The following is a 27,014-nucleotide window of genomic DNA, read 5'->3' as shown; positions in this document are numbered from 1 at the left end:
TAATCAAACACCGATTCGTTTGAAATTCGTTTGCCTGGTACAAGCAGGCTTTGTCATCGCGACGATTCACGTGCTGCCGCGGGGCCGTTTTCTCGGACGAGGCGTGGGGCCGTTCTCACTTGTTACCTTATGACGCATATCAATAGCGGGCACTTAGGTTTTGGTCAAGGTACTTGGCAATTTATTCGAAGTTTGACACCAGAACTATAAAACCAATAACTTCAGGGATAAAAACAGCAATACCGCCACCGCTACCACCAACAATAAATCATCATCAACAACATTAACAAAACGGGTAGACATAAAAAGCCAAAAAATGGTTTTTGGATGCCGAAGATGGCTCTTGCCATATAAAATCACTGACAAACAGTAATTGAAAAAAAAAACCAAACAAATGTAAAGGACGGGTGCATGTGACGAGATAACGTATCGCATTTTTAAAGTGTACAATATCAACTTACCTCGCACTTTCGGTCGTGTAAACACTTTGGGGGAGCCATTGAGCCATTGAACTCTTCTCTTCTCTTCTACCATAGACAGTTCTCGCTATACTGTCTATGTTTATAAAATAAAGTCATCTGGCATTTGAAATTTCTGTAGGCTCATATCGAAGTCGGGCGATTCCATGGCTCTTTGGGGCAATTAAGTGTACGTCGAGCTTAAGGAATGTGGTTACATTCGCGATGTTTTATTCGAAATCATTTATTCTAGGGCAAATGCACACAATTTATGCCGTTGGAAATACTGGCCGCTCATAAACAAGACAATAAACTCAATATGTGTGCATCTTTACTTTTATTGTCAAAGTGCCAACGACACCTACAAAATACAGAATAGTTCAGTCCAGGTATTTGCAACTGTGCCATCAGACTGGTCAACCGAAAATCAACCATAGGTGTCTTTTGGCACGCGTATACGCCAAACACCTAGGCGACGGTAATCCGCACCACTTATCACTATCTTGAAGGTACTCCTCCCCCTATACCACTGGCTATCCCGCCCTCAAGGCAATACGTCATTCGACCAAGCATTGTTATTGTAATTTCCTGCATAAAATTAACAGCGAGGTCAAACGGTCAAAACCTCTCGGCATTTTTTCTCATGAAATTTCCCACAGCGCGGAGATTTTTACACAGTGCGAACATATTGACACAGCGCGGAGAATTGTCGTTTTCGTCCACGGTACAAGAAACATTAAACAATCTCACTCTTTAGCAAAACTTTTAACAATGATGATTGCCCTGTATATTCTGCCCCGTTTCCATCAAACTAACGATAGAGGGCGCTGTGGGTCAAACTCTGGGTCAAACCTGGGGTCAAACTCACATGCAAGAAGTGTACCTTATCGAATATTAAATTTGTATAGGCCAGAAGGAATAAAAGCAATGTGCCCAATGATATAGTTGGCACGATGATAGCCCAGAACAGCTGAAAGATGACATCACCTGGACGTGATTGGTCACGCTAAAAAGACGTTTTGACTTATTTGATTTAAAGTCTGGTGCCGTTGTATTGATATATATAAAAAGAAGGATGTCGTGCATCTGCCTTCTGTTTTATTCACTGTGAACGTTTGAGGACTGGGGCATTGTCATGACTTAGATTATCGAAATTTCAAATCGAAAATGTCAAAACAAGTGTTTTAGAATATGATATATCAAGAATCACGACATCAGAAGGAGTGGACGTAATTTGTCACGGATTCTGAGGACAATATTTCGTTTTTGAATCTTGTTGTCAATGTGTTCAATATTAAATCTTAGATTATCATGCTCCCTTCGTGGGATTAGTGATAGTTATAGGGCCCCCGATCTGTATGATGGTAGTATTTTTACAGATTGCATTGTATGTAAACCCCCTCGGGCAAAAAGATACGTCTCTTAAGAGTGAGAATAATATTTCATATTTCATTTTTATCAAACTTTTTTCTACTTGCACTGTGAATATCATGTCCCTCTTCATGACTTCAGTGATAGTTATTGGTTCTGCCTTAAGCATGGCGTGAGTGCCTGTATATATTGTATGTACATAAACCCGGGTCACCAAATAACATGTTCCTTAAATGTTAGGACAAAATTCATTTTTGCATATCGCTATCAAAGTGTTTTCTTCTATTACTGTCAATATCATATCCAACTTCACTGCATTAATGATAGTTATTGATCATGCATATGGTTCTTTTATATTGCATTGTACATAAAGCCAACCCCCCTTGTCCACTAACATAAGTCCTCAAGTGTGAGGATAATATTCTTTATTTTCATATTTATCATAGTCAGGACATATTTTATTTTTGCATAGTTTTACCCAAGTTTTATCTACTTAGAATGTGAATATCATAATCCCATCGTAATCCCCCTTCCCCCTTCGTTTTAGGGTCATAAGCCCTTCGTATCCCCTTCCCCTTCGTTTTAGGGTCATAAGCCCTTTGTAGCCCCCTTCCCCCAGCCCCCTTCCCCTTCGTTTTAGGGTCATAAGCCCTTCGTATCCCCCTTCCCCCTTCCCCCTTCGTTTTTAGGGCCACCCCTCTTTGAATCGTAAAAAAATGATTAATTACCTCTTATTTATTCGATAACAACGGTTTGTCACTTAGGTTAGTGGTATTTTGAACAAGTTGACTCTGTAGTGGCAGTGAATAATAATACAGTCATCAGAACATGTCCTGCGGTTTTATTTGCAATTTTGAAAGAGATTCCTGAAAATAGAATGAGCCTTTGGGAAAACAAGTGAAGTGAAGTGTCGAGCAAGTGCTTACCGTGAATTTGTTCTGGTGAAAATGGCTTGTCTTGATCTTAAAGTGTTCACCGCTAGGCTGCACCGCGGTCTTGGATCACTTGAAAGTCATGGCACGTACAGAAAATATTGTAGCATACTTTTGTATAGACTGCGATCACGAGTTTTTCCGGTTCATCATGTAAAGCGAAAGACACAATTACCATTCTGAGTTGACCTATGAAAATTCTTTGACAGCCTATTAAAACGAAGTAAACGTTCATCCTATGGGCAGTCAGTTGATTGTTTGAGGGTTGAATTCGTTGAAATGCTATAAAAGAATTGTACGTTTTGGTGGTGACTTCCCTTTCAGTTCATTTTCTAGTGTTCTATGTACATGTCATACCTTAAAGGCTTGGCTCAGCGAGATTACATCACGAGGCCAAATTGCAGAAGTCGATACCTACCTCTGATCTCAACGTGTAAGTGCCTACAGTGAACAACGTTACAGACAGGTCAAAGTTAATCTGATATGATTTTGGGGGTTAAATGGTGATAACAAATTATATGTACATACATGCATGGACGATCTGTAGGCACAGGTAGGTAAAATTATTGACAACCATGGTGAACTGCAAATACTACGCGAAGCGAACAATCTTCAACTCATCACGTCGATTTCTGTGTGCAAGGCACAAAATAACGATTGCAATAGAGATGCCACCAAACACCCTAGTCTTTTTTGAGGGTCAAAGATGCCACGTTGGAAATGCTTTCATTACGATACTTTCGCCGGCGAAAATTTCCACCTTTCATAAAGGTGTGGATGTATACGTTCGTTATTTATTCAATCACGGTGAGCAGTGTTAACCGATTTACCCAACACGAGCCTATTATGACAAAGAGTTTTGTTTCCTTATAAAGACAAAACGAAAGTTCAACCTTCAACCTTGGTTTGAAATAGACTTACGCGTAAACATCATTTTACAAGGGAATTATTATCAATTGGCATGACGTCTCTTGTTTTACCACTCGCTGTCTGACAATTAAACAATATGCCATCATATCTTTTCGTAAGATGGAAAAGTATGAGTTGTTAGTAGGTTGAAATTCAAGCGTACAAAAAGAAAGTAGTAAAATTTCTACAACGGTCAACAATACAGTGTCGTCTCCGTCGAAATGGTGGCGTGTGCGTGGAATTTAATGTACGTATTTCTCTTTCGTTATTGAAGAAATACTTGGTAGCACCTACATTCATGTATTCGATAGACTGGTAAGGTTCAAGGGAACACTCACTATTGACTCGGGGGCTCAAAGGAAAGGAAGGGGCGCAAAAATTATATAAGCCTACCTTCGGAGAACATAAATCGAATGACTGATCGGGAACTACTAAAATGTAACTGTATTTCGACATCAAAAAACATTGTGTCAATTTTTTAAAAGTAGATCTTGAACTGTGTCTATTCCAAATTGTTACAAGTTAAATCTGGAACTGTCCTGGTTGCTGTGTGGTACCAATTGTGAACGCATTGAGGAATCTATATATTGAGGAGTTGATATGACTTTACAGCATCATGCATGGTGACCGAGTCTGCACTCTCCGGCCTGGTGGCCGCGACGTGCCACTTAGTAGTAACGGTAATAGTAATAATTACATATACCCATGCCCATATTGCTTCATCCTAGTGACGTTCACCGTAAAATATCAGCCGTGATATTTCACGGTAAACGTCGAGATATGCACGATAAACGTCATCGGTTTAGGAGTTCTCCCGTACTACATTAGCAATTTGTTGGTAAATAACGTAAACAAACAAAATGGCTGCCGCTCCCGGCCTGCGAAGCGATGTCGCCGACGTAAAAAATTGAAGGGCTTCGAGGAACACGGGTATTTCTGGTTGCCAAATACGGAAATAAAATGTTGAGTCTTGTAATGTTTTCCCATGGTTTTCCTGTTAAAGTTCTCGTATTTTTTTGGCCAAGCTCTAGCAAACATTCTGCCGTTCGCACGGCGCCGGCACTGTGCACGGTCTACCCCCGAACAGGTAGTGAGCGCGTGGCGTGACAGCGATGTCGCGCGCGCGACGACTGTTGACATGGTAACTCTTAGGGTAAACAAACAAAATGGCGGCCCCTCTCCGCGCGAGCTCCGTGCCGTACGACGATCGAGCGCGTTCGAAATCAGGATAGATTAAGCTGGGGACAGTTTTTGATCGGTTACAATTGTAATAGCATATTGCACCTTGAAAGGTTCCTCCTGTATGACGATTTTGAATCCCGGTGTCTTTCTTCTTGGGGTTCATTGAGATACCCGGGCCGAGGACTTGCAGCGATGTCGCGCGTGATGTTGTATACTTTATGATAGAAGCCTGTTCACATAAATATTCCGATATTTATGCGCAAGGCGTAATAAAGTAAAGCCTCAAAATTTAGGTTTTTCGTCCTATTAGTAAAATTATGGGCATGGGTATACGATAAATCGGTTATTTAAGCAATAATGCACCCCCTCCCGGCTCATAATGGACGAAAGCAAACTTTGCACGACATAATGTACGAGGCGAAGCCGAGTACATTATGGAGTGCAAAGTTTGCTTGAGTCCATTATGGGCCGGGAGGGGGTGCATTATTGCTATTATTTTATAGTTTTGGCAATACCAGTGAATTTGTAGTTGTAGAAAACGAATAAAAAAGGAAATTATAACTGAGTTTGAAGCCAGTGAGCGTCGTCCAGCATGATCGGCCCTGACTCTGTACATATTACATGCACTCCACACTGCACAGTGCACTGCACTGAACACGCACGTTCAGCACAAAAAATGACCAGCACTTTCACGGTTCATTTTGAATTGAAAAACGATGTATTTTCGAAGGAAATGAAAAGTAACTGCATCCCTACCGTCTATATCAAACTTGAAACATCACCTTTAAATATCATGCCATTCAAAAAGTCGACACGGTGAAATGCCAGAGATGAAGAAAACGGAATGTTCATGCATCGACATCAGTATGATCAGCGAGCTGCATGTATCAGCTGATCAATACGATCATTATTATGTCGCTAGTAGTACAGCATTCATTGCAAACGATATCAACAGAGTTCAACATTGTTATTCAAATGTTTATATTTCAATAATAATTGTGTCTATACATTTAATTTTCGATGGCTCCTTGAGAAGAGCTATTTTATTTCGGCGAACGACAGAACTTGACGTAAACGGGTGCTTGAAAGGTACAGCTGACAAACATTACTAGAGGGTTTCGGTACCGTCGCAATATCGAGAACAAGGCAAGGTAAAATCACAGAGATGGAGAAAAAAACGATGAATGAAAGTTGTCTCCGATTACAGTCAGTGCATCAGAATTAGGTGGCCGAGATGTTAGGTCAACGGAGAGTCCACGATCGTCATGATTGTTGGTAGTAGCTGACCTTGGACCGAGACTTTGAATGGCTCCGTAGTAATTTCCGTAGACACTTCCGGTCAAGGTTGATGACAGCAAGCTGCCGTTGTTGGCCCGTGTACGGCTGGTTCGAGTAGCCTTTCACGCTTGCATCGTTTACATGGCCACTGACATACATAATATGCCATGTGTCAAACCCAGTATCGTCTAGGAGTTTGCAAACGTACTGAGTTCTGTTTCACCTATACGGCAACGAAGCGAACCATGTTGTAAACAAACGTAGTAGTACAACCAGCGTATCGCAGGTATCGGACGGGGACTGCATGCTGAGCGCCAGCCAGACAGACGGCAAGTGCGTGCGTGAGGACTCAAAAAATGTAATAAATCGTACAGTAAGACATTATTATCGACAATATGTGAACCATTGTCAAGATTTATAGTTTTGTGTATTACTTGGTTTATCCGATATTTCCCCTCCTTTTAAATGCGCAGTCCTTTTTTCGTTTTCCAAAAAAAAACTTGCTCGCTGTGTGGCCGCAATGCTGAATAATGGAATACATTATCAGTAATAATGTATGGATATGACGTCACAAAATTCACTGGTATTGACAAAGCTATAATATAATACCCGAATAACTTCTAATTATGTCGAACAGTGTATATGATACGTAGCCTTGAGGATATGGAGGCTGCAACGTTAACCTAGCGCAACTTGCACTTGCCGCATCACGTACTTTAGACTTGACCTTGTGAGGTATGCTTCAATTCTATGAAGTAAGCGATATTTATCAGGTCAGAATGACAAATGGTCGTAAAAAACAATACGGATGTGGAGGTTGAATGCAGATTTCCTCCATGAGAAGGATAAGGCCAAAAAAAAAAAAGAAATGTTTCTGGTCAGCGCGCGCGTCACTTGAACAACAGCGCGTCATCCTTTTTTCCTGGTTTGAGGCCGGCGGCTGTGGCAAACTACATACTGATTACTATAACACCAAACCAAAACGGCTGAAGAGAAAGAAAATTCTTTGGGGCACATGATCAGTGACTGCATGAACAGTTTAAATGTTACTATATTGATAAAACTACAAAACTCAGTGTTATCCCCAGGCCATAGCGGTCCCGCTACGCTTTCGCCTCCCCCCCCCCCCGCTACGCTTTGATTCTCTCCGCTACGCTTTAAAATATTCCCGCCATCCTTTAGTTCACACGCTCTGCGTAGCTACCAGCTGATGCATGCATTGTCTACACATAAGCGCTCACTGCAACTTTTAACCTGGTGAAAAAGTGGAAGGTGTGAAGTATGGTATGCATCAGATAAGTTGTCCGGAAGTGTTGAGAGGAACGTTAAAACAATAGAAGAATCGGCTGGGTTGTTCACAAATTTTCATTCCAGAACGACTATTACGACCAACAAAGACAGTAAGCTTATACATCGCGAACAAGTGTTCACAGAGGTAGGCGGTGTAGCACTAGCAGGGCCTTTGATCACATTCCCATGCTTTGATCAACGAAATGGACCGCAAAAGAAACAGGAGTTGACTGATGAGGTTGATTATGATTGTACAACGATGAGTTTTGTCTGAGTACGATCACGATCGCGATCGAGTTCACATTGCATACATTTCAATATGGCGGCGGCCATGTTGGTCGACAGGTTCATAACGTGTTGACATTGATCCTGGCGTTGCGTGTGGTTCCACTCTGACACGTTCTCTGAAAGATTTTACACCTGATTTTCGAGGGATTCTAGTTGTACTTAGTTCATGTCTTGTGATCATCTTGGTGGTATTTTTAAAATCAAGAATCGAACGACGATGTTCAGTGGGCGTTATGCGGGGGGGGGGGGGGGGGGGGGCGCTGGTTGAAATCTATCCCCGTGATGAAAAATTATTCGCGGTGTTTGTCGTTCAAAAATGATATAAAACTGAATTGCATTTGAATTGTGTAAAGCTTAAACTTGTGAATTTCCTCTTTGTTGGCAAGTTTTGACAATTTATTAGCAATATATGTATTAATGAAACTCCAATCAGACGAACCATTTCTTGCTCTCAAAGTTTCAATCTGAATCTTCTGTTTTAATTGCAATTGTAATTACAATACTGTGATGATTTATTTAAGTGTAATAAAGAGTTTCCATGATGTTCAAACTGCACACTTGTGTGTTACCATTGCATTTTGTTGTGAGTGTACATGTATGTGTGGATGCATGTGCAAGCTTACATCCATATGCAAATATAAATTAATGATATGCAAATGATTATGCAAATTAGCCGCTAAGCTTTGGCGCTTTAACTGACCCTGTTCCCTCCCTTGAGGAGGAGGAAAAAAAAAAAAAAAAAAAAAAAAAAAAAAGGCCGCGTCGCGCCGCACCATTTTTTAAAGAAAGGCCTGACCAGAAACATTTCTTTTTTTTTTTTTGGCCTAAGTTTCCGGGTAGATTTTAATTGTGTAGGCCTAAACGTCATGTTGCTGATCCCGTGCTGGTATTTCTTGGCGCCACGACTGTTTTGGTCTCAGTCGACAAGAATTGCGTGTGATTTATCCCACCAAAGGACTCTTATGTTGTGAGAAACGGGGGAATTTGGGAGAACGATTCAATATGACAGAATTATAGAAACATGGATTATGAACTATGCTAAGTGCTAGATGGCAAAGCAGGGCGATATCAAATACACACGTATTATTTCAACTTGAAAGTAATAATATCTGTTACTCAAGTTTCATGCATGACCTTGCATACGTCTTTGGATTAAAAAAAGTCTGGACTTTTATGGTCCTATGTAGATTAGAGTTCGAAAACTTTATTTCGGTGGCGACGATTTGAGACAACGTTAACGTTGTACAGAACGTGTATAACGGCGAAGATTCGTCCGTGTTATTTGCTGTTCTTCTGATAAGCAAAGATTGCATCTCTTGCTTGCATTAGAGTAGCAGTATTGCGGCTCTGGAATCGATAATGGCCATCAAATACCTGGTCATTATTCTTTGGAGTTGAAAAAACTACAATTAAGTGTTTTTTCATGTTTTTGTATGAAAGACTGCGTGTGATCCCATTCACCTTCCGCTTGAATTACAGATTCTACAAGGAGGCACTATTGGATAGTCTAAGAGAAAATTCTTCCAAAGTAACATGTTGATCATTCATCTGTCAGTGTTGACTGTCGTTTTGGTCACTTCTACGTTGGCCGGTGTCGCAGGTAAACACTATGGCGGGGAAAACTTTCCTCATTTTTATATTTTTTGAATGAGTCGTTGATATGATATGATTGTTGTTACAGATACACATATTGAGGATTGCAAATACAATGTATTTGTAGGGATAGAATCACAAAATCCAAAAGTAACGGTATTTCTTTCTGTATGTGCTGTTAAAGTTGTTAGCGAGTAGACAAGAACAGTGATGAAAAAGAAAACCTCGTACTGCACGAGATATAGTGTACCTTATAGCTACGATTTTTCTCTCTGCTGCCACATGTCACCTAAATCAACTCCCCCCCCCCTCTCAAAGAAGCAGGTTTCTGAATTAGATTGAAATGTAGTCACTCCTTTCGGTGCATATTTCTAAAATGGTCCGTGACTAATGACGGCCAAGTGATCTCCTTATTCATTTAACTCTTTAATTCACTTTTGCATCTTATTTTGAATGACGAACGGACATGAAGCAATCATGTTTTAGAATACAGTGTGAATCTAGAACTTGTCGAAGATTCGTTTCTAAAAATCAAATTACGAATATTCAGCGGTAGCAATTGACATAGAGACTGCATGACCCTATGACCTTAGGTAACCTTCAGTAATTTTAGTACCATAGAACTCCGGGCATACGGCGGCCTGTATATCCTCCTCATGCACAAGTTGGCCAATTTCAAAGTTACATAGAGAATGGTTGTTTTGAATGGTACAGTATCTTCTCACACTTCTTGTCGAAATTACTCCACTTCGGGATATCGGGGCCAACAAATTATATTAAATTCAAACAAGAAGTCAAGAGAAGTCCCTTGTTTGGTTCAGTAGAGCGCGAATGTAACGACGATTTTTTCGAGTTCCAGTTTAAACCGCGACCGGTCTGTGCGACTGACTATAGCAAAAAACATTTGCTCAAATCTTGCGAGGGGAATATAAAAAATACCTTTCTGTTATAAAACAAAACTTGCTATCTTTTTCTGACACTGACAATTCATAGCATCGCCCTTCGAGCTTTTTCAATTATAGGAAGCGTTACAATATAGGCACAAAGTAAATACATAGCTACAGAAAATATACATGTATATGCCATCTAACGTGACTGTAAAATGAATAACTTCGCAAGAACATGGCACTTGCACTCTATTCGTAATTTGACTTAGAAAGGATTGTCCGAAATTGATAAATAGACACTGAACAGTAACTTACATATTTATTTTGTTATTTTAGAAAATGATTTCTTTACTCACAGTCTGTAATTCTTTATTCAAAATAACGTCAACTAATGCAATCTTGCTCTTTGAAATGGACTGAACTTTCAAATTTTCAGTTGACCATCACCATCCTCAGACCGTATAATATTCTTTAACAAATAAATCTTGAAAATAAGTGAAACACAAGCACGAGCAGATACACAGTCACTAATATCCTTATCAAAAATCGTGAACATTCTCTGCAGAGTACAAGTTGATTCTAGCAGACCTCTCTCAAGAAATAAATGCTCCATTCATTTCACTTTAATTTAAAATTGAGCATGTTCACATAGTTGTTTAATGTAACTTTTGTTATGGTTTTGAGAACATGACAGTATCGTAACTACAGTTTCTTATATCTCTACATGTAAGTCAATTTCATAATTTTAAGTTGTACTTCCTATGGGTAACCTAGTATAATAAGATGTTTTCTGATATAAATTGGCGCTACTCTAATATCTTGTCATAAGTGACTTATTTCTACATGAGAGACATAATAAAAAACATAAAGAAGCATGTTTAAAATAAACACAATAGATACTTTATAACACAATAGATATAGTAAGTATCTATTAGGTATACGCAATGTGTACGTGTAATCTATATAGTCTTGTGATGGGTCACCGATTGTCTCTAAAACGGTATATTTTTTACTGTGAAGTCGCAAATGTTGTCTTGTATCCTTCTTGATCTGTAAATGACATATCACCATTTCATGTCTGTCGATAGTAGTAAATGGAGACAGCGCTGACTGGGAAGTAATAGTAAGTACCAAAATAGCTATAGTTGGGCAGTCAGCTAAGCTTTCCTGCAAGTCGACTGTTGCTTCACTACCTTTGTGGATGAAGAACCGAAAACTGATATCACCGGAACCTTCATTTGTAGATGATTGCTGCTATCTTTCTCGTAATTTTCTGAAGGATGAGTGGAACCTTGTCATCAAGAACGTGACTAAAAGTGATGAAGGAAACTGGTCATGTGAATTTCCGGATAAAAAGCTATCAAAGATAACTAAAGTAATCGTTCTAGGTATGTCTTAGGTACTGAACATTTATCAGTGATCCTAGGAAGGTCCTTCAACCATTTATTCGAGGTTGAATTTTACAATGCACAAAGTGAAAACTATTAAGTGTTACATTCAAACGGAATTTTATTACTTAATTCAGCGACCAAGTGTACAATGTACATTGGTACATTTCGTACGACTATAAAGAAAAGTGTTTCTCAAAACTTAAGTATTTACGTCCGACTGGTTAATAGTTGGTGGTATCATGGAAGAATTGGATTAAACATCCAGAATTGATTACCCGACTTCTGACGAATTCTTTGTTCAGATTTATCCTAAAAATAAATATTGAAAGACGTCTTCAATATTTAGGTTTGCATAATAAATCGTGTGATCAGCGAGAGCTCATCTTAAAAAACAATTTATCTTCCACTGGAGATTCCATGTTATGATGTATTTTTAAACACAAACCTGGCTAGTTTGCGTTCAGAAAAGGACGTTACCGTATTTGATGTCGTAAAATATCAAGATAATTTAACTTTGATCATATAGCAACAGCAAAGTAAAGAGTGTGTGTCAGTTTCCAGGGAACGTACCGTAAATGCTGCTAAGCAATGGTTTCTGATTTATATAAGACATTATAGCATCAATGACTTCCGATTCCGCCCTCCAACAACAGCTGTTTTTAAGACCTAATCTACAATGAAGACACAAAGCAAGAGTACGAAATGTATGTGATGTCCAAGTCTCTTTCACAGATTCTGGACCAAGATGCAGTTTATTATCTGACATTGGTCCCACCAATGAAGTCATCGAGGGAAGTACACTAAATGTTCTATGTAGTGTCCAGGACAAAGCCACACCACCAGGATTCTTGACTTGGGCAGAAAATGGAGAAGAGATGATAAAGGGAAACAGTCCATTGACGTATACGAAGAAGGTGAAGAGAACAGACAATGGGGCTCTATTTAACTGCAATCTGACACATACAAGCATTCCATTGCCACTAACTTGCCCTAAAGACATAAAATTGGATGTTCAGTGTAAGTATGTAAGATTATTAATTCAAAAAATGTAATATTCACTTGGACGTCATACAGGATATGTGGCATTCTAAACTGATCAGCTAATATACAAATTGTAGTGATATAGCAGACATGTCACTATGTACCACAGTTTCATAAATTTGGTGATCCTTTGTATTAAATGGTCTAAAATCATTAAGTCATCTCACATAAAGTGCGACTCTGAACGTTATTAGTCAAAGGAAGACGAAACAGATGGCACAGAACGTGCAAGCCAAAAAACTGGGCGTCTTAAGGTCACAAAATACCCATAAATGCTGTCAGCGGGACTAAAATGCTGTTGATAGTTACCGAATAGCAAAGGGTATATATTATTTTTAAGTCGAGCGTTTACATTTCAGATCCCCCAAAACCGATGAAGCTACCGACAGTATGAGTAAAGAAAGGTAGCAAATTACAAATCAACTGCTCCTGCACACCTGGAAGACCACAACATACTGATGTGAAATGGAAAAAAGCTGGTGAGAGACATGCAAAAAGGTCAAACCCACTGATTATTGACAATATTCAACCCGGAAGAAATAATGTCAAACTACTATTTACGTGTGTCGTCAGCAACCTTTACTACAATGGTATCCGTGGTGAGAATAGTATTACAACCTCGGTTACAGTGCAGTGTAAGTGCCAACCTCAAACGTAGTCTTTTTACGGAGTTGTTTTTGTGTCAAAACAGATACGTGTTATACAGACTGGTGTTCTAAACGCGCTCCATGCGAAGAAATTTGCAGTTTCTTAAAGTGCTAGCACCCATAATCTCATTATAATACACTTCAGGTAGCTACAAGAAATCATGTCGTCGATTTCTTTAACTATTTAGCCCGGGGTTCCCCTAGTATTTTCATACGGGGGTGTGCCAAATTGAAAACACATATTTCAAAAAAGACCAATTGTTTGAGATTTGCTCTACAAATTTTGAGAATTTTTCACATTTACCCTATTTTATGTGGAGGCTTTTCTAAAGCATGGAACATTTGTTCTGTTACTGGCCCTTGCTTAGGGTATTTTTCTGATGAAAAATGGATCCATATTTAGGGATTTTTGAAGCGAAAAAGTAATCATATTGGGCGGCACTTACCCGTACATATTTCTATGGAAGTACCCCCGGGGGCTGTTCAGTCAGTTCGTACGCGGAATGAACAATTTTCATTGGACCACTTCGCTGACCTATGTACTTTCAGATGAACCAGTCGTTACAGTCCCTTTAGTAACGTATGTCAGAGAAGGTGAGAACCTAAATGTGACATGCGCAGTAGAATCTGAACCAGAGGCAAATAATGTAGAGTGGATCTACCCTAACGGAACTATAACGCGAAGTAGGACACTGGCCATAGACAACATCCACAGATCACAATGGGGAACATACACATGTAGAGCTGAAAACCAGTTCTGTGACGAAATCGGAGGGACCGGGCACGGAAGCAACACAACGCTTGTTGACATATACTGTAAGGGTAACTTCTCATTTTATTCTAGTCGCTAAAATTGAATAACCTGTATACAAAACTGTTGCAATACCGTCAGGGGCTATAAGATGAAAATTTTAATGATTTTAGCACTATTTTTACTTCGTATATCAATTGTAAAAAATGTTGAAACACTATATAGTTTGTCAACAAATAGACTACACATTTAAAATGCGCTGTTATTGTTTTCATCTGAATTGTAGCCCAGACTAGAATTCACTTGGTCAAAATAGAAATGCATTTTACATATGTACAGGATGAGTTGACAAGCTAAATAAATACTATGTATGTCAACATGTTTGGGAAGTTAAACAAGAAACTGTGGTTGCCATTTAACGAAATGTGAAAAAAATCATCACAGATTTAATCTTTCACTTACTGGCCTTTTAAGGGATTTTAATGCTTACTCACCATTTCATATGAAGAAACCAATTACACTTGGAGTGATTAAAATGTTGTCTGTTTAATAGCAATTCCTGAAGATGGCTTTACTTTTGATCGAGTCCAACAAACCTTTGCATAAGTTTGATGTGAAGATCCCTGTGTTCAGTTCCAGCGAACAAAGTAGACATCTATGCGAGCGATGTGGGTCCTATCGAATCCGGTAACGAGGTCAGTTTTACATGTACTACGAGCAGCAGTAACCCTGCAGCAACAATATCTTGGTACATGAACGGTTCCTATGTCCACGACGGGGACGAGTCTGTCAGCATCGGGGATGTTCATGAAAGCATCGGTGACTTCAACGGCAAAGTATCAGAACAGATGCTAAGCATTATCACAAGACCAGAGCACAACATGGCACCGTTCAAATGTGTAGCGCGGAACACAGAGTTCGATGATACGCATGGTGTAGAATCAAGTCAGATTCCGCTAACAGTATACTGTAAGTACTCATACACGTGTGCGACGATGGGCTCTTTACACATTAACCGATCATCAGTGCTGTACACTCTGTTTGTGGTTTACATGATTCAGATGAAAACTTTGACCTCAGGTCATATCAACATGTCATGTACTCTGACCTCTTGACCTTCTCATTCACCTGAATCTGGGGTGCCATTCAAACTTTTCTTAGCGATCGTTGAAATGAGTACATAGACCATTCGGGTCAAAAAAGAGATACAATGCCTTACCCCGGGGGCTTAATGTATGAAAGTAGGACATAAACACTGTGTGACTTCCACAATTTTTTGAGATTTTTACAAATTTTTGAAACCTTTACAATTTGCTTTACAAAGTTGAGAAACCAAGTAACGAGCACCAATGTAAGATTTGTTTGTTTTTACCACGAACAGTTTCAAAGTATCCAAAAAATTGCAAGGCTGTACTGCAGATAGAGAGGAGCTACCCTCGCGATGAAGACTATTTTGAGGCGAATACGACCTTAGTAGTGAGGTGTACATCATGCAGCAGTAACCCGCCCGCTGATCTCAATTGGTACGTAAACAATGAGAAAATGACGTCATTGCTGCATCCAAAGTCTCATCGAGACGGACTATGTGGTGGTAAAATATCCGAACAAGACTTTGCTCTAAGGTTGACGTGGCGTCATCACGGTTCTACTTTGCGATGTGACGTGACAAAACCCAACGATGCTGACTCTGTTATTGATTTTGCTACTTTGAGGCTGAATGTGCATTGTAAGTATAGATTAAATGTCTCTGTAAACCAAAGGAACTGCGCATGTCTACCCCTCTGTGCCAGTGATGTGAGCGAATCAACACAACTCACGATCTCTGTTGAGATCCGGTGGACTTTATCTAATGACGATTCACTTCGGTATTACTTCATGACTACTGAGAATATATCTAAGCTTCTACGAGCGTGATACTCTGGTCTTGACCACTTTCTTAAGTGTATAACAACACTATTGATCACATTCAATTCGTAACAGTCTGTGACAAAATACTTCTTTCAAGAAGCGTCAGGGTGCAACCTTCGCTATATTATACGACCTTTTTCTCCATCTGAGACCCAAGCGAGTTCAGTAAACATGCTCTTACCGCACATTTGCAGGGCATTGAAACGCAAGATGGGTAATTAAGAGTATTACAGTGCAGTTGATGATGCATACCATGATACTTTAGTTTTAATTATTTATCTCTGTTATTGTTCATATTACATGATGAAGCAACCCGATATTCAAATCTGCAACAAGATTTGAATCTAACGGTCCTGGAGGAGGTTGTTGGACTTTAGGCAATAATGTACAAAAGCAAACTTTGCCTGTCATAAAGTACGAGGCGAAGCTGAGTACACTATTGAGTGCAAAATTTGCTTGAGTTTATCATAGGCTGGGAGGGTGAACATAACTTCTATTACTAGTATTTTATAGTCTTGACAATGCCAGTAAATTTGTAGATGTAGAAAATATCTAGGGTCACAATGTTGAATAATCAGATACATTATCAGTAATAATCTAGGAGGATGACGTCACAAAATTCACTGGTATTGACAAAGCTATTATATCATATATATATCATCCTTATTTTGCAATAAAGTCTTGTATTGTCACGATTTTTAAATGTCGCCCCCTATGTCGCTTTTGACGATGTTTTCTCCTCATAAAACTATAGATCCACCGATTGTCCTGCATCGAGAGCGAAATAACCAATCGAGGGCAAATCAAGGCGAGTCTGCAGAACTGGTGTGCCAGAGACTGGCAATCCAATCCCAAATATATAACATGGTATGACCCGGTTGAAGGGACGCCTATTATCTCGGGACTTAATTACAGCGTTAATGGCTCAGTCGTCACAAGTATTCTTACCTTAAACAATGTCACTCGCGATATCCATGGGAAGTACATATGCCGGGCCAGTAATCACATGGGAATAGCCAATTTCACCATCACCCTTGGAGAAAAAAGTGAGCATTTTCATTTATTTTCACAAGCATGTCGCTTTTTAGCAAATACATACAAACAGATAGACAGACAGACTGACAGACAGACAGACTGACAGACAGACTGACAGACAGAAGAGTCAGTTATTATTTGACTGACTACAAGAAGTCGATTACAGAAAGGTGGAAGAGCGATGATATGATAGCATAATATTACAAAGTCTTACAGTATAATACACCTTGATGACTTTGGCTGTACTTTTCAAGTATGACGTTGATCTGATGCACACGTAAAATACAACATTTGAACAGGTAAAGTAAACATGGAAATACTGTTGACTTCATAATAATTGGCAAATCATTCTCATCCGTTCCCCTATCATTGCAGCTAAGCCTGATGAAGCTACGGATGTCAATGTCACTGCGAGGTCAAACACACTAATTGTGACTTGGAAACCTGGTTTTGACGGAGGAGAAAAACAGAGCTTCTATGTTGAATATCTAGAATTATCCTCCGGTGAACAAGGAGCAACAGAGACGACGGAAAATGAGATGATCGTAATTAAGGAGTTGAAACCACTTACACTCTATGCTGTGACGGTAGTGAGCGAGAATGTGTTCGGCGAAAGCAGAAGTTCAACAGTTCAACAAAAAACATTAGGTACGTTTTATTCGATCCGATTTACAACTGAATATTTGAGACCCCGTGCATAACATTTTTCCAACACCTGGATTGCTTCGCAGTGTAATATCCTCGACAGACTTTTGTTTTTCAAGTTTTTTACGCTCACCATGTCTACTTACAGATCATTTGTCAGCGTCACCTCCCTCCACGGATGTAACAGGCGATGAATCTGGTCCCATTAGTAAGGGTATTTGGATTGTTGGCATTTTAGCTGTTTTATTGATGTTACCACTCGCCACGGCCTTGCTCGTAGTAGGATACTTCAAACGGAAAAGAAAAAGTGGGTAAAACAGACGGCGTTTTCTGGCATCTTTAATACGTGATAATGTGAATCAAAGAGTTTGCATGCTTTTAGGAAAACGAGCTTTTGCATGCCTTTCTGGGTTTTTAGGGTTTTCAGACCAATGAGACTGTTTTCAAAGGTCCTTAAAATCATTTTGTTAATTAAACTTCGTTTTGCTTGATGTTGACCCAGTCAGGACCTAATTCCCCCTCCCATTTTGCATGATTACCTATGATGACCTTTTGACCTTCTTTTACGTTTCTCAACAACGACAAAGTCTCAAAATATGCTCTTTTGTTGGATATTGACTACAGTTGGAGAAAGATATGTTCCTAAATTGTTTGAATTGTTTGAAGCTCGGATGATCATTGACCTCCTTTCATGTATCTCATAATCCGAAGTCAATAATTACAACAACAACGGGGTCTAAAAGTTTGGTTTCGGTTGGATGTTGATCAGAATTAGATTTTTCCGACGTTTTAAGGATAACTTGGATGACCTTTGACCTACATTTACGTATCTGAAGGAGTATCAGGGGCGCGAGAGGACTTATAGCAACTGATGAGACAGAGAAAACTAACAGGATTCTTTGCATGGGATCTGTGTTGGCAAAAAAACACAAGCATTCATGCAAACACCTCGAAATCTGGCCACGATCATCTATACTCATTTTATCATCATTTTATTCTGTCTAGTCCTTGTAACCTCCACAAATGTAAAAATCTCCACAAATATAATATCAACCACAATTCTAATAAAATCAACTTCAAATGTAATAAAACTGTCAACCATTAATGTAACAACCTGCAACCACAAATGTAATAAACAAATTAACCAGAAATGTAATAAAACTCAATCATAAATGTAATAAACTTGAACTTGCATATGTGATCATTTGTTTATCAATGCCCAAAGTAAATAATAACTTTAATAAGACTAGTGTAATGTTATTGCATACTTTCCTGAAACTATAGGTTTTCTTTCCGAAACACAGAATAGAATACTTTGAGAATACTATCAGAAAACGGCAAGGTACCGATCAAAGCGTTAGATAATGGAAGCGGAACAGCAGTTCTAGACACTGATAATTACATAATAAGGAAGCGTCAAAATAACTCGTCAACAGTGATACCACACAAAGTTTATGATAGATGATCAGAACAAATAGCAGAGAAATATGCAACCTTATGACAGAAACTTACGACACTAACATATTGACGAGAACATGTATCCATGTTTAAATCTAGTAAAAACAATACGAACACTACCTTGAACACAGTAGAACAAAATTAGACATCCTAACATCCCCAGTGAAGGAACAAACATCAAGTGGGACAACATAGGAATACAGAAAATCTATCGATTATTCCACACAATTTATCCACATAAGATGAATTTCAGGCGACTGATTAAGAAAGTACGGCAAATTTCGATAAAGGCGTTAAAGGATCGTAGTGTTATACAGTCTCCTCCACTGTGGAGTAGAGACTGCACTGACGTTCAGATTACAGCTGTGTCTCACCATGGCCAATCAGTTTTGTACCAAAATAGGGAAACGTAAAATACACTTTCAAATGTACACAACACACTAAACGAAAACAATTAAGATATGAATAATGTGTGGAGTTGCTTTCCTTATTACAAAGATGAATATTTAAGGGCTAATTCCTCAATTGCAACGACAAAATAGATTTATTACATTTATGGTTGACAAGTATTACATTTATGGGTGATTTTTTAATTACATTTATGGTTACCAGTTATTACAATTGTGGTTGGTGTTTTTATTACATTTATGGTTGATTTTTGTTACATTTATGGTTGATATTACATTTATGGAGATTATTACATTTGTGGAGGTTACAATTCCTTTTGAATCATTTAGGCAACTTATTGTGACTGACCTGTTTGTCTGCCACGGTATCTTTCAGTTTGTCCCCCTTTTCGAATTAATGTATTCAAAATACATTTGTGTCTTGACAGGAGTAAACTCAAGAAGGAACATACAGAGGTAGAGTAACGTATATTTTTTCGATCCTAACGTTTATCAGTTCGTATATTTAACCTTTAATCATTTCAATAAAAATCATTGTTAACTCTATCTAGCTATTTTCTCTTTATGACATTTATTGTTTTTTTTATATCAGATCCAATGCAGCTGGAGGGCCTGAAATCGAGTACACAAGTAAGTTTTCTATTGCTATTATTATTATTATTATTATTATTATTATTATTGTACTTGGGCCTCAGCCCAAGTACATTTGTTTTCATTCCGTGGGAAAAAACTCTGTAAGGTATAACCATTCCTGGCTGAGACCAGGGAGGGCAAAATGTCTTGACTTCATCTTTCTTGGCATAATAAATGGCGTAATGATGTTAACTGAATGGAAGTGCTGCTCTCAGCCAGTCTTGAATAAGTGAGATGTGAATATTAATGCTTCTCTATCTGAGTTTTTGCCACAAAATCTTCTGAATATAATCAAAATGTGCATCGAAATGCAACAATTAATGCACCCTCCGTTTCCTAGGCGATGGCACGACCCTTGCTACACCTACTGGACGAGCCAAAGTGGGAGGGGTAATTTCAGTTTGGTCGAACGAGAGGGATCGAGACCAGAATTTAACATTTAAACTTGAAACATGTTTAATCGCTGACAAGATGTGGACTAGTGTTAATCGAAGTAAAATTGTAAAAAGGAAAGGTTTTATATCCCGGACACAATGAAATACATTACTACTGGAAACTGTACCCCCAGTTGAGAATAGTAATGCCCACAGCGATGGAGAACACTTATCCTTGAGCTGAGAAAACCAGACCATCATTTCGAAATAGAGCTGCAGATTCGAGAAGCTCGTTCAAAATAGCTAGTACACCCCATAAAGGGGTGGTTTCGAGTTTTGAGGGCAAATTTCGCCTCCTTCATATAGAAATCGTACGTTTGTTTTTCCAGGAGAACACACCATTTGACACAAAATTTGCATGTAAAGGGGTCGCCAGTAAGCACGTGGTCAAATCTGGCATAAGAAACAATATGAAATGTTGGGTAAAGCCAGTCCAAAATAAACTGATTTGAACTTTTGTGTTTTGTAATTTATACCACTGCAGTAACATTACCTTTTTTTGACAACATCACACAATGTAATACGTTTTGAAACTGAATACTCCGACGTATTCTGTGTCTCCTTTGCTAAAAAATACGGTATGCCGATTACCATGTAAGGAGATGATGACGTCAAGACAGATTTGTAGTGTGTTTGGTCCTGGATGGTGCACGAAGTTTTGTCAAGGTAGCTTGTGTATTTATTTCCTAAATGGGAGAGATTAGGGTCGATCTAAACGAAGGCCGAAAGAATGTTTTGATCCTCTAAGCGAGCTGAACTCTAACGCGAATGGTTGGATAATTTGGAGGATGTCTAGAATGATCTCGTCTCATTAAGATTATTTGGCGGTCAGTATTGAATTTCAACTGCGTCACAAGTTTGCGAAATGAGTATTCCGTCGAACGGTCAACGAACTATATTTTAGAAATCTGGAGACATGGCACATCGCATTTTTATTTTAATATTTTATATTTACAAAAGATGTAAGAAGCAATGATTTTGTCGAAAATTCTGAAAAAAATATAGGAAGATTTGATCGCGAACACATTTTCACTTGGGGTCAACTAGCTCTGCGTACGATGCTGTGTGTTCCGCTACAGCTAATCGCCCCGCTCACCACAGCCCTGCAAAGACCCGTACGCGTACGTAGGGTCGGTGACTTCAAATCCATTTTGGGACTTGACGTAAAAAGCCAAATTACTGCCGAAATTCAGCGTTCTTGGGCCCAAGTCGTATCCCAGCCTACCTCAGCTACTCGATCGCTTCCAAAAATGACAGTCTTTTATTCACTTCTCGTAAATAACCGTCGATGTCGGCAACTCTCTCGCTAGCCCTGCGTACGATGCTGTGTGTTAGCTGTAGCACATAGCATCGTACGCAGGGCTAGGGGTCAACATGGGGTCGCAGCCATGTTGCCTCAAAACTTATTTCTGTCTGCACTCAAAACTCAAAAATGTCGGATATGAACCTGAAAAATCGATGCAATTTTGTCAAACTTCGGCGAAATTTCAGCATATAGACAAAATTTCATCTAGGTAAGGTAAATTTACTGAAATTTGATCGACAAATAATCCTGAGCTTGAACGTGACAGCTCGCCTTCTCCGGGAAGTCAATCATCCAGCTGCTCATACACAGTTGCCCATATGGCCAGGTTTATGAGATTGTTTTCAAGCGACGGCGGCAGACCGTACGGGGCTCTGGATATGAACCTACCGCCAGTGTAGCTGTTGCGTTGTTTTTAGTCACAGGCGCTCCTTAGTTCGGTAGTCTGCTAAGTGGATCGATTTCGGATCGATCTATTGATCCCGTAGTCGATATGCCCGCCACTGCAACCTAAATACTACTGATTGGCTAATCAACGGCCAAAACAAAGGTCATGGCTAAACGTCACTGGTGTTAGTATAGTTGAACCAATCAGCAGTGGAAAAAATGACATCATATGGTAGAATCGTTCTGCAGGCCGCATTTCACCGCGCTTGGTCACAAACACGACCGATTTCTTCAAGATGACGCGAGTAACACATTCATCAGTGTGATTTTCGAGGAGATGGTTAAATTTGTGATCCAACTAGGTATATGGGAGTGTAGTTCTGAATGTTTTGTGCGAGCGCACGGCCAGTTGACAAATCGGGTGGTGTGTTTTTTGAGTGACTGTGTTGCACACCTTGTGAGTATTTAGGTGCAGTGGTGGGCATATCGACTACGGGATCAATAGATCGATCCGAAAATCGATCCACTTAGCAGACTACCCAACTAAGGAGCGCCTGTGTTTTAGTGCCCACGGACGAAGTCCTGGGGGAGTTATAGGTTTGGTCATGTCAGTCCGTCCGTTCACGCAGATATCTCAGACATGCCTGGTCAATTTCTTTCAAACTTTGCACAAGAATAGTACCCAAACCCATACAGATGCACGTCGATTTGTTTCACAATGCGATCGAATTTGGCCGTGTTAGAGGACTTTTTAGTTTACACCTCCATAGACTCCCATGTATAAGGCAGTTCTCCATAGACTTTCATGTATAAGGCCAAGAAAAATAAAAATTTAGTTTCTCATCGTATTCATATTGCCTAAAGGATGCAGTGACACAGTTTTTTGTCCCCACGGATAAAGTCCAGGGGGCTTATAGATTGGGTCATATCCATCCGTGAGTCCATCAGTGAGTCCATCGGTTCACGCAGATATCTCAGACATTTTGACAAGATATCATGTGACCTTGGTGACCTTTGACCTCAAATATACATTATTGTCCATAACTCAGTAACCACAAGTGCTAAACCTTTCATATTTGGTATGATGGGACACCTTATGACGCCACATATTGTACCTCATTAATTATGCGCATATCTAATTTTGAGCGAGCCAATAGAGCTAGAGGTCTGACTTTTGGTATATAGGGATAAGTTAACAATATAATTTGTTTGACAAAACGTCACGTGACCTCAATGACCTTTGACATCAAATATACATATTTGTCCACAACTCAGTAACCACAAGTGCTACACCCTTCATATTTGGTATGATAGGACACCTTATGACACCACATATTGTACCTCATTAATTATGCGCATATCTTATTTTGAGCGAGCCAATAGAGCTAGAGGTCTGATTTTTGGTATATAGGAATAACTTAGCAATACAATTATTATGACAAAATGTGACGTGACCTCAATGACCTTTGACCTCAAATATATATATTTGTCCACAACTCAGTAACCACAAGTGCTACATCCTTCATATTTGGTATGATAAGACACCTAACGACACCACATATTGTACCTCATTAATTACTCAGTTAATCAAATGCCTAATTGACAGGAGGAAATTCAAGACCATATTTGAATAGTAGTATATATTGTCCTCAAAATTACTCTATCTCGGCCCAAGTACTCATTGCCTTCAGCAATACTGCCTTGTTATATTATTATTATTATTATTATTATTATTATTATTATTATATTAGCCGTTGTTGTTTGTTGTCGAGCCAACATAAACAGTCAACAGAATTGTTTCAGACGTTATCTCTATGAGAGTTTTTATGTTTAGTTCGATTGTGTAACACTTGTAAATGTTGTCCGTTGTAATCTTCACCGAACATTATTTCCCCTGTAGGGATATCGTTTAGTCTCCCAAAAGAGGGCAGAGCAACCCAGACTAGCCAATCTGAAGAGCAAGAAGCAGTTGTTCACATGCCAATATATGCCGTTCCACAGAAAGACAAGAAAAAGAGAAAACAAACAGGTATTTTCTCGGGGAGTTCTAAAAATTAGTGTTTATGAGTGCAATTTTAAGTTTTTCATAATTCTGAAAGTTTTACATGCAGAAATTTTATGTTAACATCACTTGGTACTTTAGCCATTGTGCTAAACAGTACAAACCACTCAGAAAAAAAGAAACACAGTCAAGTTACATTGATTAATTCAAAACTTTCGGAATGAATCTTGATGTGACTGTCCTTACGAAATTTCTGAACATCTTCATCTTCAGATTCAAAGGCAACGAAAAACACACTGTACGAAAATGTAATTTCTGCTGACCGTTCAGCTGGGATACACGGTACTAAGGACAACAAGATAGGTAAATATTTTAAAGTTGAAGCAAGTACACTTTGTATGATCAAGTTCCTTCAGTTTGTATGAAAAGCATGTTTGTCTTTTCCTGTCTGTCTGCCTGCTTGTATGTCTGTCTACATGTATGTGCTCATGCGTGAACAAGCCAGTGAGAAGAATACCTGTTTAAGTTGAGTATCTGAGCCAAATATCAGTTTTACCAATGGACCAATGTTTGTTTTTTATCGTTTTACATTCATGGGTTTGACTTTTTTCTATTTTCTACACGAAACTGAAAAACAACATGATAGTGATCAAACTGTATTTTGCTCTAATGCCATTGTATTAATATTTATATTTATAATTTATCTATTTATCGAAATGCTATTTTTATTTTTCAATCTCGCTTAGCTGATGTCGAGTCGGTACATTACACAAATATCGAACGAAGTTCACAGATGACGTCAGAAGGCATTGAAGTGGAGGGTCTGTCACGTAGCCACGAGTCTCGCAAGGACGAATCTCTGACGTACATGAACTTGCCACACGAGTATTCCCGAGAGACAACACGACAGGAAGGTGTCTACGAATTGCTTCAGGAACCAATTCCCCCGAGAGATGTTGGCTCTTTACTTAATGATGAACGACAACGCAGCAATGGTGAGGCTGACGTTTGCGAGCGTGTGCCATACGAGAACATGCCGCTGATCGGGAGTCCCGGTGCTAAAGACGTCAACACCGTATCGGATGATTGGTGCGAATCTGTAAACGGAGCGACTTCTGACAGGGAGCAATGCTGTGAAGAACACACATATGCAAATCAGAATGAAATCGAAAGTGAAAGTAATTACGAGTTGCTTGAATGAAAATTTGCCCGCTTGCTTGCTCTGACTATCTACAGTACTGTTTTCATTATTTTAATCCTACACATTTTTTAGTATTTCATCAAGTGATTCGATTGATATTTGACAATTACAGAAGATGTACATTATGGTTATTTTTCTGTCATAAATTTACTGTAACAACAATAGTCATTTAGTCCATTTTAATGTTTTGAGTCATATGTCGGGCAAGTGTTAGTAGAAACCCATGTGATAGAAGTCACATGTGTTAGGTTTCCATAAGATTACGGTTATGTGACTTTCTCTCAATCAACTGGCTATTGATTTTGGAACTTACAAAAACATACACGTTTCTCAAATGAAGCAAACGGCCACACAGGCGAATGGTTGTGACATATAAAGATACTATCTCGAAAACTGATGGTTTTGTACTTTTAAAAAACCCTCCTGAAACTCGGCGTACTTAGAGTGTAGCTGTGTTTTTGCCTGACCTCATATCTTCTGAACTACGAAGTACTTAAAATACTTTACTCTCATGTAGAACAAAATTTCATCAGATTACTTTGAAACACAATCCTGGCAAATACTTTGTCTTGCTTGAAGGATTTCTTTCAAACAGCGGATGTGTACCCAGTATATTTAAAGTATATGCAAACTGTACGTTTTTATTTAGCCTGTGTGTTGAAGGATTTCTTTCATACACTATTAACTATTGTCGTAATGAAAGGAAACGGTAGGTTTCGAAAACCTGCTATTATTTGGTCATTATTCAGAATTCTTATAGTCATTATAATTTACGATGAGTTTCACACCGGTAGACTGTCCACATAGTCTTACTGAAAGAGGTAATCGAACTTGACAGCTATAAACAGTTCATCTCTATGCCCACGACGTTTGGACCTGCATTTTTCAAAAGAACCATGACGCATTCTTTCGCTTTCATGTCGTTACGTAATATCCTTCACGATCAATATCTAGAATACGTTCGTTACGATCAGAGTTAAACGCGTATTGGAGACATAAAACTGTAAAAATAATAGTATTTTAGAAAATACGAATACAATGAAAATATATTTTACAAATGGATAATAAATATACTTATACCTTTCTAAATCGACTTCTTCATTTTCATGGAATTGCGTGTTACATTGTACCGTTTACGTACTCAGCGTACTCAGACGTTTACTAGTTTCCGCCATTGTGGTATACGTATAGTTCAAAATTTGATCAATATTTTCAACATGTCGACCAGAATAAACCTGTTTCTTAGGCTTCCTGTTCTCAACAAAATAGCTAGTGACATTTTATTGATATTATTCGGTGTTTAATCCGCCTCCAGATTAATGTATATATTTGTTACAACTACGTAAGGCTTTCTATAAAGAGAGATTTAAAAGCGAAAGTTGAGGCAGCTGCAAAAAATTCCTGACGTATTTTCAGTGCAGTACTCGGAACTATCGATGACTCATTACGGTGGAACACGGTGACCTTTGACCCACATAGGTATTTGAATACCTAAGTAATTACAAACAGGTCTGAGTCGTCTGATTCTCTTCCCCATTTCTGCCGCGAACTTGACTAAGGTCCCACATGGAAAATTTCTGGAA

The 27,014-nt window shown here is 38.9% G+C and overlaps 1 protein-coding gene across 1 annotated transcript; it reads left to right on the top strand.

Moving 5' to 3' along the window:
• The first annotated feature begins 2,930 nt into the window (after positions 1 to 2,930).
• LOC139122925 (uncharacterized) lies at positions 2,931 to 26,520 on the top strand. Its single transcript, XM_070688797.1, has 16 exons — positions 2,931 to 3,314; positions 9,188 to 9,308; positions 11,280 to 11,576; positions 12,312 to 12,596; positions 12,980 to 13,255; positions 13,817 to 14,083; positions 14,652 to 14,987; positions 15,400 to 15,744; positions 16,681 to 16,972; positions 17,337 to 17,609; positions 17,755 to 17,913; positions 19,900 to 19,927; positions 20,064 to 20,101; positions 24,129 to 24,257; positions 24,504 to 24,593; positions 24,977 to 26,520. The coding sequence occupies exons 8-16, from the start codon at positions 15,736 to 15,738 to the stop codon at positions 25,429 to 25,431; spliced, it is 1,473 nt and encodes a 490-aa protein (XP_070544898.1). The 5' UTR covers positions 2,931 to 3,314; positions 9,188 to 9,308; positions 11,280 to 11,576; positions 12,312 to 12,596; positions 12,980 to 13,255; positions 13,817 to 14,083; positions 14,652 to 14,987; positions 15,400 to 15,735; the 3' UTR covers positions 25,432 to 26,520.
• Positions 26,521 to 27,014: the final 494 nt, after the last annotated feature.

The sequence above is a fragment of the Ptychodera flava genome, chromosome 22, assembly GCF_041260155.1.
Source record: "Ptychodera flava strain L36383 chromosome 22, AS_Pfla_20210202, whole genome shotgun sequence".
In the NCBI taxonomy this organism is placed as follows: Eukaryota; Metazoa; Hemichordata; class Enteropneusta; family Ptychoderidae; genus Ptychodera; species Ptychodera flava.
This window is presented reverse-complemented; position numbering and strand designations above follow the sequence as displayed.

Excerpts from the sequence above, each read along its gene's own strand:
- LOC139122925 (XM_070688797.1), top strand. Across the intron at positions 17,914-19,899 it reads CTTCAAACGGAAAAGAAAAA|GAGTAAACTCAAGAAGGAAC; the intron begins GTGGGTAAAACA and ends GTGTCTTGACAG. Across the intron at positions 24,594-24,976 it reads TACTAAGGACAACAAGATAG|CTGATGTCGAGTCGGTACAT; the intron begins GTAAATATTTTA and ends AATCTCGCTTAG.